This window comes from Schistocerca gregaria, chromosome 8 (genome assembly GCF_023897955.1).
Source record: "Schistocerca gregaria isolate iqSchGreg1 chromosome 8, iqSchGreg1.2, whole genome shotgun sequence".
Taxonomy (NCBI): domain Eukaryota; kingdom Metazoa; phylum Arthropoda; class Insecta; order Orthoptera; family Acrididae; genus Schistocerca; species Schistocerca gregaria.
In genome coordinates, this window is record NC_064927.1 from 254,161,076 (window position 1) to 254,177,203 (window position 16,128).

A 16,128-nucleotide genomic window follows, 5' to 3' on the forward strand; every position below is an offset into this window, starting at 1 on the left:
TTTTCTATGGCTTCTTGAAATAAATGGGTACCAAGGCCGACTTTAGAAGAATCCGTGCTAAGGCAAAAATCTTGTGACAGATCTGGATGAGCTAGTATTGGAGCGTTAAGTAGCGATTCTTTCAGAGAATTGAATTCCAACTGTGCCTGTTCGCCCCAGTTCCAAATAGTATTTTTTCCCGTGAGAGAACAAAGTTTTGGTGTAACTAGAATTCGCATTTTCAGAAAACGACGGTAAAAATTTACGAGACCTAGAATACTGTGGACTTGTCTTTTTGTGGATGGAACTGGAATGGCTCTGATTGCTTCTAACTTTTCAGGATCCAGCTGAATGCCTTCAGAGGAAATAATATGTCCCAAAAACCTATCCTTTGACCTACCGAATTCAGATTTTTCCCAGTTAACTGTAATTCCAGATTCTTCAAAAATACGTAACAAACTGTTGAGGATATGATTATGTTGTTCCCATGAGGCTTCTGCTATTAGAATATGGAATTTAGCCCGCGAATGAATGCTGCCGAAGACTGATAACAAACGCCGAAACAAAAGCTGTGTGTTTTCTACATTCTGGATGAAGTTCGATCTGATAAAAGCTGGGTCTGAGATCAATAGAAGACAACACTTTTACACCATTAAAATTTTGAAGAAGTTCTTCCAACGTTTGCGGCCTGTTTGTATCTGGATTGATGATAGTATTGATTTGTCTCGAATCTAAGACAAGCCCGATCGATCCATTTTTCTTCTCAACAACATGTAATGGATTGTTGTATGAGCTTACTGCAGGCTCAAAAATGCCCTCGTCAAGCATAGATTGTATTTCTGTTTTAACACGGTCCCTATAATGTGCCGGAATTACGTATGGTCTAACACAAAATTTAGTATGCTCACGAACACGAAATTGGTATTGAAATCCCTTGATTGTTCCTGTTTTGTGAGTAAAAACTGTGGAATGTGCTTGTAAAATCTCAAAAAGGTCCTGCCTATCAGTGTCATTACAGTTCTCAGTTCTTTGAATTTTATTCTGAATTAACTCATTGGTATCATCATCATCCCTGTCAGTACGTGCAGAGTGATTGTTAGTGTCTATTTCCGTCGAAAATTCCGAACTGTTGTCTAACAGAACGTAAAGCCGATTAATTTCCTCGTCATGGTTTGACAGCCAGTCTTCAAATTTCAAAGCTACTGAATTACCTTCTTTCTCTAAACTTATTTCAGCATCGTGAAAGCTTAAGATTGCTTTGTATTCATTCAAAAAGTCTACTCCCAATATAATTTCCGTCGACAATAATGGAACAATAAGAAAGTTCATAGAGAAGCTGTGGCTTTGACAAAAGAATTCTGAGTTGGTTTGTTGGTGTACATCTACACTTTTCCCAACGATTGCACCTTGTAATTTAATCTTACGTAACGGAAGTGTGGAGCAATCGTTCGATTTGTTGCATTTGCTAAAGGCTGTTTCACTTATTACTGAAAAAGGACTGCCAGAATCAAGTACTGCCGTAAATTTTACGTCATTTACTGTAATGTGAATGACAGGATATGCAATGTTGTTGTGTTTTACGTCGTGTTCCTGGAGTGTGGTGTCCCTAATGTCTTCAATTTTTACGTAATTACTAGCCACGGCAGCTACGTCGTCAGCTTCATAAGTACGTTTTGTGGGTGCCAGCGGTGTGAATCATTGCCTATTGTCTCTTTGTTGGTGCGCGTCGTTATTGGGATTCGGAGATAAAACTTCTACAAATTCACCTTGTCGAGAGGGCCCTGCCCTGTCTGAATCCCGCCAGTTCTCATGAAATTCAGGTCTCTCGTTTTGTCGGTAGTTTACATAGTTTCTTTTTTGTGAGCCATGTGGTGGAGAATTTCTCCCGGAATCGTAACTGCGCGGTGGACCGTTGCGTCTGACGTTATTCTGCCTCCCTTGATAATAATTATTTTGGTTTCCATATTGTCTGTTTCTCCGATTGTCTCTGTGATAATCATTACCGCAGAGAGGTGATCTTTCCCTGTAATTATTACTACTCTGCCAACGGTTGTCATACGGGTGGTGTCTGTTTTGGTCACGATTTACGTTGTAAGAATAGCCTTGTCGTGTCCCGTTATTATGTCTTTCATCACGGAATTTAGACGGATGTGACCTGTAATTGTTATCTTCCTGTTTTCGCGTCCCGCGATTGTCAGTGTCGATTTCCAATTCTTGTAAGAGTCCCTGAAAAGCTTCAATGTCGTCTTTGCAACGTCCTGCCAAAATAAGATGTCGTAAATGTTCAGGCAATCTGATTAAGCAAATGCGGATGAGTTCTCAGGGGCTGTATGGATTTGACAGGTACTTATTCTTGTGCAACGTGTCTTCAAAATATTTCACAAGACTGGAACATTCAGATTGTTCGAAATGTTTCATCATTATGATACTATGTTTTACTCGGTCTTGTGTAGCTTGAGACCAATATGCTGAGAGGAAGGCATGATAAAATTCTCCTTCACTGTGACAATCGTGAATGACGAACGCATTCTTAGAGCTGGTTCATTCTCTAAATAGCCACACATAAATTCTAATCTGTGCTCTAATGACCAGTTGGGAGGAAAACAATGAGAGAATTGATGAAGCCACGCTTGTCGATGAATGTCGTTGTCGGACTTCTTAAATGTTTTGAATTTATGTGTAGTAAAAAACAGCTTATAGTCAAAATCACCATGTCGGCAAGTCGCATATCGGTCATTGTTACTTCGTTTCGGCGGTTCCATCTCAAAATTCGGTGTACCTTGCCAGTTTCTTTCATAATTTCCTAAGTGCTCCATGTTATTATTTTGTGGCTATTCCGTAATTCTATATCGCTCTTCCCGTATTGGAGCGCGAGTGTTGTCTGAAATACTTAACTCTTGTATTACCTGTGTCAACTGATCTTGTACTTACTGGGTTTCTCTTTGGTGTTGCGTATTAATATGATTCTGATTTTGTTTGAATTTCCTAATTTATTCGTACTCTTCTGTGTCATTAAAGAAAACCGGTCTTGTGTCATTCAGATTATCATCTCCCTTCGTAGATAAATTTTTTAACTGATCCGAAAGTTCGACTACTTTCTCTGATAATGAACTAAATTCCTCCATGTGTCTTCGTGAACCAATTTTCAGAGTATCTACTGTGTCCTTTTAAGTTTTCCTGAGTTTTTGTAAGTAGCGTAACCGAATCGGTAGATGCAACTGAGTCAATTTTAGCCCGCAAGGTCTCATGATTTTCATGAACAATAGTTTGCAGTTCTTTTATGGCTGCCTCGTGATTCTGTAATGCATTTTCATGCCACGAAAAAATAAGTTGAAAATGCTCACAAATTTGTGTTTTTAGATCATTACAGACTTTTTCACATTTCGATTCAACGTTATGTAACTCAGTAGGTAAATCGTCACGTGTTTGCTCAAGCGTGGTGTCTAACTTTTTGAAGATTTTGTTCCATTGTGTCTAACTTCCGAAGATTTTGTTCCTTTGTGTCTAACTTTTGAAGCATTTGTTGTGTTTGTCTCTGATTTTGTTCCATTTGTTTCTGACTTTGTTCAAGCGTTGTGTCTAACTTTTATATCCTTTGTCCCATTTGTTGCATTAACTGTAGTAACAATGCACTGGTGTCTGAAACATGTTCCTTAGTGCTGTTCGGCAGTGCATTTGAACCGCATTTTAAAAGCAGAAAATGTGTCTTGACTTATTTGAGAAAACGGTGAGAACGCAAAACTTGAATCTACAGTTTTTGCAAGATTGTGTCCTGTCATTTGGGATTCCTGAGGCAGCTGTTGCCGACCGATCGATCGATAATGCTTCCCTGTTCACTAACTGTTTCACTGTCTACACCATTATTTGCAGCACGCTCCATTTCCCTATGCACAATTACCAAATTACTACTTTGAACATTAGTTAATTCGTTACACGGTGGCGCTAACACACTGCTTTCGTCTTCACTGTCATTTCTTAGTCTACTTTGGAGCCTAGTATTACGTTTTTCACACGCCATTATTGTAACAATATTTCACACGATAACACAGGAAAGCACAATTTGAAGAGCAAAATAAGAAAACACATTAACATGGCCTTGAAAATAATATCTCGTTAATTGCAAGCGTAGCTGCGAAATACTTGGTGCAAATCTACATGCATGCCACAACTGTTTTACTATACGACAATGAAAAACTGCAACTGCAAAGGAAATTCTCTCTTTACGCGCTAGCAATAAACAATAGCTACACTAGTTACATAAACTACTAGAAACAATCAGAAGATTCCAGTGAGGTATCCTCGGCTAAGGGTCGACATATGAAACGTCCCCTTAGAAAAATTAATGAATTACTGTGCTGATAAGCCTCTTACATTATTTGCTTTTCAAACAGCTGAGCAGAACTGAACGTACTCAGACATTTTGCTCTTTACCTATTCTGGGTTAAGTCCCATAGTGCTCAGAGCCATTTGCTCAGAACCTATTTTGATCAACACTAAACTGACACACAATATTTTTAGAGCAACCCAATCTGACTTTCAATAATCCTTACAAAAGAATGGTCTGGCTAACATTAACCTATACGTTTCACAAATCACTTACCCCACAAAAATCTTCGTTACTCGAACTACTGCAATACAGCGAGCGCCACTACTGCCAGCTAAATAACAGATTCAAATTACTGAAGGCACTAACTACTGGTAGGCACAGTTAGCAAATGAAAGATTTTGATGGAGAATAAGCAATGTATTAATCTTAATAGTGTTCAATATATATATATATATATATATATATATATATATATATATATATATATATATATATGTCAGTCCATGATATCCAATATTACAAACTTACTCTTTCTGATGGACACACGTCCAGATCGTCTGCTCTCAAAATTCCGCCATCTCTCTCCCCACACCCACCACTGCTGGCGGCTCACCTCCAACTGCGCAACGCTACGCGCTGTTAACATCTAACTGCCCAACTCTACAATAGCAATACTGCAACAATGCAGACCAGCCACAGACTTCACACAGCACAGTCAGTGATTTTCATATAGAGCGCTACGTGGCGTTACCAACATAAAAACCTAAACAGGCTACTTACAAATGACTTCCTGCAGGATAACGACATCGCTCGACTATAGTGGCCAGCATGTTCTCCAGACATAAACCTTATCGAACATGCCTGGGATAGATTGACAAGGACTGTTTATGGACGACGTGATCCAGCAACCACTCTGAGGGATCTACACCGAATTGCCATTGAGGAGTGGGACAATCTGGCCCAACAGTGCCTTGATGAACTTGTGGATAGTATGCCACGACGAATACAGGCATGCATCAATGCAAGAGGATGTGCTACTGGGTATTAGAGGTATCAGTGTGTACAGCAATCTGGACCACCGCTTCTGAAGAACTCGCTGTGTGGTGGTACAACGTACAATGTGTGGTTTTCATGAGCAATAAAAAGGGCGGAAATGATATTTATGTTGATCTCTATTCCAATTTTCTGTACAGTTTCCGGAACTCTCTCAACTCTCTGAACTTTTTTTTTTCATGTGGTCTTTATGCTTAAGGTAACTCTGGATAGTTGCTGCTATATATTTTAAGGTAGAAACTGCTTCCAGCAATTTATCATCAATAGTGTAGTTCTATAATAGTGATTCTTCGTGGCGTATTGCAGAATTATAACTGGACACTGACGGCAGTAAGATATTGTATTCAATCATTTTTCATTTCAGGCCTCGTGTACAGACAGTGAATGGACACATGAAGCTGGTGTCGGGACTGCACAGCAATATTTTTCTGGAGACAACTGGCAAGGGCTCAGTCATTGTGAATGGCCAGAACGTGATTCGGATACTTCAGCTGGTGAGTCCTTCTTCCCATGCACCATACTGCACGTTTAAGTGAAGATACCCAGCATAAAACTCTTTAAATAAATATGAACAACAGTAATTCTACTTCTTTCCATATTCGCCATCTACAGATCGTGATATTTCAACAACACTTTTTCTTTTCCTTGTACCTGGGCTTTGGGTGCAACCCAATATACTTTCAACGTTACTTATGCTGTCCTTTCCTCACTTTAGTCCATCTTTGCCAATTTTTAGTACTGGATTTTCTTGGAAACCAAGATGCTCTTTGAATTTATTCTGGAGCACAATGTGTTTATGATATCTTCCGAGGTTATTCTGACTTTTCCTTGGTTTTCTTGTTGAGAAAGTAACGGAAGATCCCATTGCTCAGCTGTGTGTGACCTATAGTGACCTATATGGGCAATGTAAGCATAGAAAACAATCTTCCGTCTGTGATTGGTACCTGCGATCTTTTTTATAAGTTTGTAGAGTTCACAGATGTGTCTTCCGCTGAATTCGCCGTTTTCCTTGATCAGGGCTAGCGTTTTTCTCAAGATATGTATTTTTCTTTCTAAATTCCCAGTCAGATGTTTTCTATTCATAATTAAGCTTTTTGCTTTATATAGGGTCTGATGTCGTATCACTGTTCAATAACTGGCGGATGTGGCTGCCAAAGATACATGTTCCCTCCCTCACGTTGTTGAATGTGCCATCCCCCTCCATGCTGTTACCTCCCTTTTGCGTTTTCGTGTTATGCGTCAATGGGAAGAGGAGTGGCTGACAGTCGGTGAAAATAAGCTGCGTTTGGTCAAGGCCACCACGCGGCCACGGCGTACGTCCTACCAGTCATGCACGGGCGATGAGGTTCTCCTCACTCGCCTCCGCATCGGCCACAGTCCCTTAACGCATGGTTTTTACTCCGGCGGGAGGTCCCCCCAATCTGCAGTGCTTGTGGCGTCCAGATTACTGTCCGCCACATTTTACTTGACTGTCTTTTATTCTCTGACCAGAGGGCGGTGGTTTCCTTGCCACCGGATTTGCCCTCTATTTTGCAAGACGACGCAACGATTGTGGTTAAGGTCTTACGGTTTTGTGTCCTGTCCAATTTCTTGCCTCGGATTTTAGGGAGAGGATTTTAATGTGCTGCTGGGTGACTGACTCACCCAGGTTTTAGGTAAGAGATCCGCCAGTCACGATTACCTACTTGTTTCACTTCGATTTCTGTTCTCTTTTCCTTGTGTTTCCTTTCCTTTTTTAGTGCGTTTCTTCTCCTCTTGTTTTGCCTCTGTATGTGAAGATTTGGAACTGCGTCAGGTCTATGTCTTTTAGCCGTTCTCCTTGTTCACTGTCCGTCTTCGTCCCTTCACCGCATGTGTTCCTGTTTCTATGCGTTTGGACGCTGATAACCACGCTGTTTAGCGCCCGAAAACCTCAAACCACACACACATTGTGTTAATAATAATAGTATAATCATTATTATTAACATTAATAATAATAATAACTGCATTTTAAAAATTAACAGAATTTGGACTTCAGAGCAGAAAAGTGACAAAATTGAACCAATAGTTCCAAGAAGAAATGAAACAAATTATAGTAAACGTTCTATATGTCGCCTTTCATAATGTAATACTCATATAAAATGTAAATGAAACTATTACGCAGAAAAAATGTTTTACAGAAAATAGCAGATGTGAGTCGACTCATTAGTTTGCCTGAAACAAATAAATAAATACACTCCTGGAAATTGAAATAAGAACACCGTGAATTCATAGTCCTAGGAAGGGGAAACTTTATTGACACATTCCTGGGGTCAGATACATCACATGATCACACTGACAGAACCACAGGCACATAGACACAGGCAACAGAGCATGCACAATGTCGGCACTAGTACAGTGTATATCCACCTTTCGAAGCAAGGCAGGCTGCTATTCTCCCATGAAGACGATCCTAGAGATGCTGGATGTAGTCCTGTGGAACAGCTTGCCATGCCGTTTCCACCTGGCGCCTCAGTTGGACCAGCGTTCGTGCTGGACGTGCAGACCGCGTGAGACGACGCTTCATCCAGTCCCAAACATGCTCAATGGGGGACAGATCCGGAGATCTTGCTGGCCAGGGTAGTTGACTTATACCTTCTAGAGCACGTTGGGTGGCACGGGATACATGCGGACGTGCATTGTCCTGTTGGAACAGCAAGTTCCCTTGCCGGTCTAGGAATGGTAGAACGATGGGTTCGATGACGGTTTGGATGTACCGTGCACTATTCAGTGTCCCCTCGACGATCACCAGAGGTGTACGGCCAGTGTAGGAGATCGCTCCCCACACCATGATGCCGGGTGTTGGCCCTGTGTGCCTCGGTCATATGCAGTCCTGATTGTGGCGCTCACCTGCACGGCGCCAAACACGCATACGACCATCATTGGCACCAAGGCAGAAGCGACTCTCATCGCTGAAGACGACACGTCTCCATTCGTCCCTCCATTCACGCCTGTCGCGACACCACTGGAGGCGGGCTGCACGATGTTGGGGCGTGAGCGGAAGACGGCCTAACGGTGTGCGGGACCGTAGCCCAGCTTCATGGAGACGGTTGCGAATGGTCCTCGCCGATACCCCAGGAGAAACAGTGTCCTTAATTTGCTGGGAAGTGGCGGTGCGGTCCCCTACGGCACTGCGTAGGATCCTACGGTCTTGGCGTGCATCCGTGCGTCGCTGCGGTCCGGTGCCAGGTCGACGGGCACGTGCACCTTCCGCCGACCACCGGCAACAACATCGATGTACTGTGGAGACCTCACTCCCCACGTGTTGAGCAATTCGGCGGTACGTCCACCCGGCCTCCCGCATGCCCACTATACGCCCTCGCTCAAAGTCCGTCAACTGTACATACGGTTCACGTCCACGCTGTCGCGGCATGCTACCAGTGTTAAAGACTGCGATGGAGCTCCGTATGCCACGGGAAACTGGCTGACACTGACGGCGGCGGTGCACAAATGCTGCGCAGCTAGCGCCATTCGACGGCCAACACCGCGGTTCCTGGTGTGTCCGCTGTGCCGTGCATGTGATCATTGCTTGTACAGCCCTCTCGCAGTGTCCGGAGCAAGTATGGTGGGTCTGACACACCGGTGTCAATGTGTTCTTTTTTCCATTTCCAGGAGTGTAATTCTGTGAGGTTTCGGGATTGCAGCCGGATCATGTTGGACTTCTTGCCACAATATTTCGGCAGGCAACCGTTTAGCCATTTGCAGGTGCCCACCACAAGAGACTGCTAGTTCCTGGTATCGGCTTTATGGAAAAAATTGGCGCGGAGAGGCATGAGTGTTGATAGCCGTCACAGAAGCGTCTTCTACCGAAGTACGCACCCTCTGCAAATACCGTTCCATCTGTGGCACGCATGCACATGCGCAAAGGTGAAAGTACATGTCCGTCCTCTGTTGGAACGCGCGCTTGCGGCACTGAAAACAAACGTTATATGTCGCCAGACGTGTCATTACGAATAAAATGTTCCCCCTAGAAGAAATTAAAGATAAATTCAGTATATCCATTGTGGATGACGAACTACGACTGTGATTTATATTGGCGATTTATCTGGTAACAAAATGCAACCAGTTGCTTTTTTTAGTTTTTCGATACGATTTATTAAACCATAAAAATGTTTTCGAGCCACTGCAGGCTTATCATCATATGGAGGTGTTACAAGAACATTATGCTGTGGACCAAGTGTAGCTTGATGCAGTGCTGATGAGTGCACTGCCCTATTAACAACCATATCGAATCTCTTCCTATAATGCATGTTATTTAATTATGTACACAAATATACACAGCATTTAGCTGCTTGGCAAACGCTTGAGTGTTTACTTTTTCGAGTCAGTGTAAAACCAAGTGCAGCTAAATAGTGTGTGAAGAAAGTTAATTCAGTAAGTGGAAGTTATAGAAATGACTTCCATTTGTTAAGGAAAGTAAAATTAATGACAAAGCTGGATGTTCACTGTGCAGATTAGTGTTTTTAATACGTCACAGCGGGATAAGAATCATAAAGGATCACTTCCAAAAGAAGCAGCACAGGAAGCTTCATTGGTATCTACAATATACAAGCAGCAAAATGGAATAGTATTTTAAGAGAAACATTCCAGTAATCCCCAAATTAAGATTGGCTGCTGAAAGATGTATGTTAACATATCATGCTGTGTATCACAACCATAGCTTTCGACCAAATGACTGTACTTCTTTGTTGCTTATGCTTTTCTAAAGGCCTATTTTTTGTGCTAGAACTAAACCTGAAGCAATTGTTAATGTGCTTGCCCTCCATATTCTTACAGTAATATCTAATGAATTACAAAAAGCTACATGCGTCTATATAATGAGCGATACATCGAATCACAAAGCAATAAAAATGACTCCTTTAGTGATTCGATATGACGTTCCTGGTTTTGGCGAAAAAGTCAAAATTTTGGTTATTAGCGATGTTCTGCTAAATAAGTCAGGAGTCCATTACAGACAGGAGGTGACTAAATGGGCAGAGGCGGCTGTGCGGCGTGGACTGAGCGGTTTTTTAGGTTAGAGTGTCTCGGGGAAACACAAAACGGACCTCAGTCTCAAAGGGTGCAGGTCGAACACGAGAAGAACGCAGATCTAGGAACCATCGGTATAACAATTGTAAACTGTCGTAACTGTGTGACAAAGTACCAGAGTTCCATGCACTCACAGAAAGCGCTGATGCTCAGATCGTTAAAGGCAGTGCAAGCTAACTGAAGCTGGAGATAAGTTCAGCCGAAATTTTTGCGGAAGACCTAACGGTGTTCAGAAAGGATAGGCTACACACAGATGGCGGTGGCGTGTTTGCTGCTGTTGGAAGTAGTTATCTTGTAGCGAAATTGATGTAGAGAGTTCTCATGATTTAGTATGGATGGAGATCGTTCTCGGCTGCCTCAATAAAATAGTATTGGAACCTTTTCCTGTCATCTCAACTCAGGTGATGCAATTGCTGAACGGATCAAAGAAAACTTGAGTCAAATTTCAAACATGTACTCGTTTCATGCAATTATAGTAGGGCGTCATCGAATAAAACACAAGTGATTTTTGACGTTCCGTACGCAGTGTTATAGGTCCTCTGTTGTTTCTTGTCTGTATAAATGATTTAGGAAATAGTTGAGCAGCCGTCTTAGGTTGTTTGCAGATGACGCTGTTGTTTATAGCCTAGTAAAGTCATCAGAAGATTAAAACCAATTGCAAAACGATTGAAATATCTATGGGGTGCGAAAATTGGCAATGGATCATAAATATTGAAAAGTATGAGGTCATCCACATGAGTGCTAAAAGGAATCCGTTAAACTTAGGTTACACGATAAATTAATCAGATCTGAAGGCCGTAAATTCAACTAAACAGGAATTACTGTTGCAAACAACAGTTGTAAAAAACACATTGACAGTGCCGTCGGGAAGGCGAATCAAAGACTGCGCTTTATTGGCAGAACACTTAAGGATACAATAGATCTACTAAACAGATTGCCTTCACTACGCTTGTCTGTCTTCTTTTGGAGTACTGCTGCGCGATCTGGGATACTTACCAGTTATGATAAACGGAGTACATCGAGGACGTTGAAAGAAGGGCAGCACGTTTTATATTATCAAGAAATAGGTGAGTGAGTGTCACTGACATAATACTGTATTTGGGATGTACATAATTAAAACAAAGGCGTTTTTCGTTGCGGCGGAATCTTCTTACGAAATTTGAGTCATCAACTTTCTCCTCGGAGTGAGAAAATATTTTGTGGACCCACCCACATAGGGAGAAATGATCATCAGAATAAAATAAATGAAATCAGAACTCACACGGAAAGATATTTGTGTTCGTTTGTCCGCATGATGTTTGGGAGTGGAATAATAGAGAATTATTGTGAAGGTGGTTAGATGCCTGGCAGGCAGTAGTTATACCAAACGAAATAGCTGGCACACAAATTCAGTTTAATGATATAATTTTGACGAAATGCAGTTAATGGGCCAAGTAATTCGATTTTTCACAGACAGTGCAGAGATCGATTTTTTGGGAGCCAAGCGTAATGGAACACAGAAAGTATACGAGAAACTTCAAGCAGAATAAAATGAATTGCTTGTCGGTGTTGGATGTGGTCTTCATATTTTGCACAATTGTGTTTAATTAGCAGCAGATGGTCTGCATTGATGCCATAGCAACAGCAGTTGTAGACGAAGGAATTTTTACAGAAAGATAGATCTTCAAGTCATTCGGATTATTTTTGATGACTGTGTGAATTACACAAGTTAAGAACGTAGTGGAACAGCATATCAAATATTGGATTACAAAGAAAGTGCCTCTGAAAGAAAAGATGGACTGCAACATTTAAAAAAAAGTCAAATTCGTAAAGTTTCCTTGGAAAATGCAGGGAAAATGGTTAATTTTGTTTTTTATTTGCTAGGTAAAAACTACAGTGTTAAAAAATGTGAAATTCGTTATGTTCCCTTGGAAAATGTAGAAAAAATTATTAATTCCGTCTTTTATTTCCCAGGTAAAACCGCCACAGTAGGAAAGGATTTATGTTGTATTGGCAAGATGTGAAAGTTGTGCTAGTTTTGTTATTATTATTGTGAAAACTCATTTCAATCTATATTACTCAGAATTTTATGTTCATCTTCTTTCTAACAAGTAACTGCTAGAATCAGTTCATTCTTCTGATATACAGCAAAGGTAAATCTTTGGATGAAATGTATAATTTATATCTGATTACTGGTTAGTAATATTACATAGTTTCTAGGATTAACATATTGTACCCATTTAAAATGGTAAGGAACTAGACATTGAAGAAAATATATCCAGACAATTATAATAAAAAGTATATAACACCCTTTTTTAATTCTTAAGAAAAGAGTTTCTTAATGTGTAATACACCTACATTTTCCTTTCCAATTCATCAAATGGAGATACATTCGTGCAATTCCACTCAAGCCACGCACTCCTTGTCTCTGAATCTGAGTTTGCCTGGAACAGCCATGTAAAGTCCACTTCCAGCCAATTTGCATCCAGCCAAGCAGGCAAATTCAGCTCTCTTCAACCAGCCATAGGTGGTTGTCCACCGAGGGCTGATATTGAGGAGCGCTGAATATATCGCCCACATACTCACCAAGACTTGCAATGATTTGAAGTGCAAGTGTGGCTGAACTAAGTTGTAGATGTTCCAAAACGTGTTTTTTCCAGTTTGAATTCTCATCAATACAAACACCAAAACTTTTCAAGTTCGCACCCTAGTTATTATTTCGTCACCTTTTATCATTATCTAGATGTGCAGAATTGAATAAGCTGTGTCTTTTTTAAATTGAGTCTGAGACTATTCACAGAAAACCACTCTGTAATAGTTTTAAGAAGATTATTTATCAATTCTTTTGCAGTTGTATAAATGCTTGCGTTGATTGCAATACTAATGTTATCCGCAAAAAACAACTACATTATATGATAACTGGTTTACATACACTCCTGGAAATTGAAATAAGAACACCGTAAATTCATAGTCCTAGGAAGGGGAAACTTTATTGACACATTCCTGGGGTCAGATACATCACATGATCACACTGACAGAACCACAGGCACATAGACACAGGCAACAGAGCATGCACAATGTCAGCACTAGTACAGTGTAGATCCACCTTTTGCAGCAATGCAGGCTGCTATTCTCCCATGGAGACGATCGTAGAGATGCTGGATGTAGTCCTGTGGAACGGCTTGCCATGCCATTTCCACCTGGCGCCTCAGTTGGACCAGCGTTCGTGCTGGACGTGCAGACCGCGTGAGACGATGCTTCATCCAGTCCCAAACATGCTCAATGGGGGACAGATCCGGAGATCTTGCTGGCCAGGGTAGTTGACTTACACCTTCTAGAGCACGTTGGGTGGCACGGGATACATGTGGACGTGCATTGTCCTGTTGGAACAGCAAGTTCCCTTGCCGGTCTAGGAATGGTAGAACGATGGGTTCGATGACGGTTTGGATGTACCGTGCACTATTCAGTGTCCCCTCGACGATCACCAGAGGTGTACGGCCAGTGTAGGAGATCACTCCCCACACCATGATGCCGGGTGTTGGCCCTGTGTGCCTCGGTCGTATGCAGTCCTGATTGTGGCGCTAACCTTCACGGCGCCAAATACGCATACGGCCATCATTGGCATCAAGGCAGAGGCGACTCTCATCGCTGAAGACGACACGTCTCCATTCGTCCCTCCATTCACGCCTGTCGCGACACCACTGGAGGCGGGCTGCACGATGTTGGGGCGTGAGCGGAAGACGGCCTAACGGTGTGCGGGACTGTAGCCCAGCTTCATGGAGACGGTTGCGAATGGCTCTCGCCGATACCCCAGGAGAAACAGTGTCCCTAATTTGCTGGGAAGTGGCGGTGCGGTCTCCTACGGCACTGCGTAGGATCCTACGGTCTTGGCGTGCATCCGTGCGTCGCTGCGGTCCAGTCCCAGGTCGACGGGCACGTGCACCTTCCGCCGACCACTGGCGACAACATCGATATACTGTGGAGACCTCACGCCCCACGTGTTGAGCAATTCGGTGGTACGTCCACCCGGCCTCCCGCATGCCCACTATACGTCCTCGCTCAAAGTCCGTCAACTGCACATACGGTTCACGTACACGCTGTCGCGGCATGCTACCAGTGTTAAAGACTGCGAGGGAGCTCCGTATGCCACGGCAAACTGGCTGACACTGACGGCGGCGGTGCACAAATGCTGCGCAGCTAGCGCCATTCGACGGCCAACACCGCGGTTCCTGGTGTGTCCGCTGTGCCGTGCGTGTGATCATTGCTTGTACAGCCCTCTCGCAGTGTCCGGAGCAAGTATGGTGGGTCTGACACACCGGTGTCAATGTGTTCTTTTTTCCATTTCCAGGAGTGTATATGAGGAACAACAGTGAACTTAACATTGAACCTTGTGGCACCACATCAGCGATTTATGTCCAGTCGGAAGAATCTCCTCAAATTACATTAGTTATGTTACTAAGTACAACTTTTTGTATTCTTTTTGTTATATGAAACAGTAATTTTTCTTTTTGATTATACCATCAGTTCCGTGATACCTCAGTTTGTGTAGGAGAATATTCTGATTCAACAGTCGAATGCCCTAGAAAATCCAGGTAACGTACTAACAACTGCCACTTTGTCCTTTAACTCATGTAAAATTTGGTGTCTGAACATGTACATGGAATCTTCAGTTGAATGACTTTTATGAAATCCAAACAATGTTTTACTGAGGATATTATTGTCACTCACATAGGATATTATTCCAGAATACATCACCACCTCAAATTTTTTGGAAAAGGTCTGTATGAAACAAGTCATTAGTTACTGGCATCATTCCTACCGCATTTCTTTCAGAGAGGTTTAACAAAGCCATATTTCACTCTCTCTTGAAAAATGTCCTGAGTCTGTGGTTCATTACATATTTCAGAAAAGATAGGGGGATGAGTTCTTTGTAGTCTGCTGGAAATACCATGAAATTCAGATGGGCTTTTACTTTTGAAAGAATGTATAACTTTCGTCATTTCAGGAGGATTTGGTGAGACGTTCATACAACTAAATTTTATGAGAGTTGATTTCCAACACTACTGTGATTTTTCTCTTGGTGCTTTTAATGCTGCAGGTGTTATACACAGTCTCCACCCACTTAAACATAACGCACAGAAAGTTCATGCAACCATGTGAAACTGCCAGAAAAGTCCTTCTTCGAATTGTTGTTCAACTCGATTGAATGTTTGTTATTTAGCAAAGCGCTTGAATTTATGCTCTTTGTCGTCTTGTGGTAGGAATGTACTGATAGCACCAAGTCTCCACATTCTGCATGTCAAGTCACGACAGGTGTCCTTGAATGGTTTTCTCTTTTTTTGTGCAGGGGCAAAGATTTGTGTGACCGACTATCATATACTTTTCTCTTTTTCAGAACATTCTGGAGAACGTCTTGAACACTTGATTTAGAGATGCAGCTCGACTGTGATTTGTGACACACCAGTGTAGATGCACTGTTGTGTGTCACTTTACAGCATTGTCTGTCTTTTAAAAAAAACTGCCATTAAAAGATGGATGAGTTTTTTGTGTTACGTTGCTCAAAAGTAACTCTTTTTATAATAAAACACTGTTTATGTTGTTTTAATTTATTGTCACATCCATTTACAGCCACGTTGCCAATTTCTTGCATCGTTTGTTACCGTAGAACATCACCACTTCAAGGCACTTTTTTCAAAACTAAAATCACACAACACACAACTCCGCATATTCAGCATGAAATAAAT

At 41.9% G+C, this 16,128-nt stretch overlaps 1 protein-coding gene across 1 annotated transcript in view; it reads left to right on the forward strand.

Annotated features, from left to right (window-relative positions):
- The window catches only part of LOC126285431 (cubilin-like), a 1,398,426-nt gene that overhangs the window by 75,522 nt on the left and 1,306,776 nt on the right, over positions 1-16,128 (forward strand). Inside the window, exon 3 of the mRNA XM_049984811.1 lies at positions 5,724-5,853. Coding sequence (XP_049840768.1) covers positions 5,724-5,853 — 130 coding nt within the window. The remainder of the gene's footprint in view (positions 1-5,723; positions 5,854-16,128) is intronic.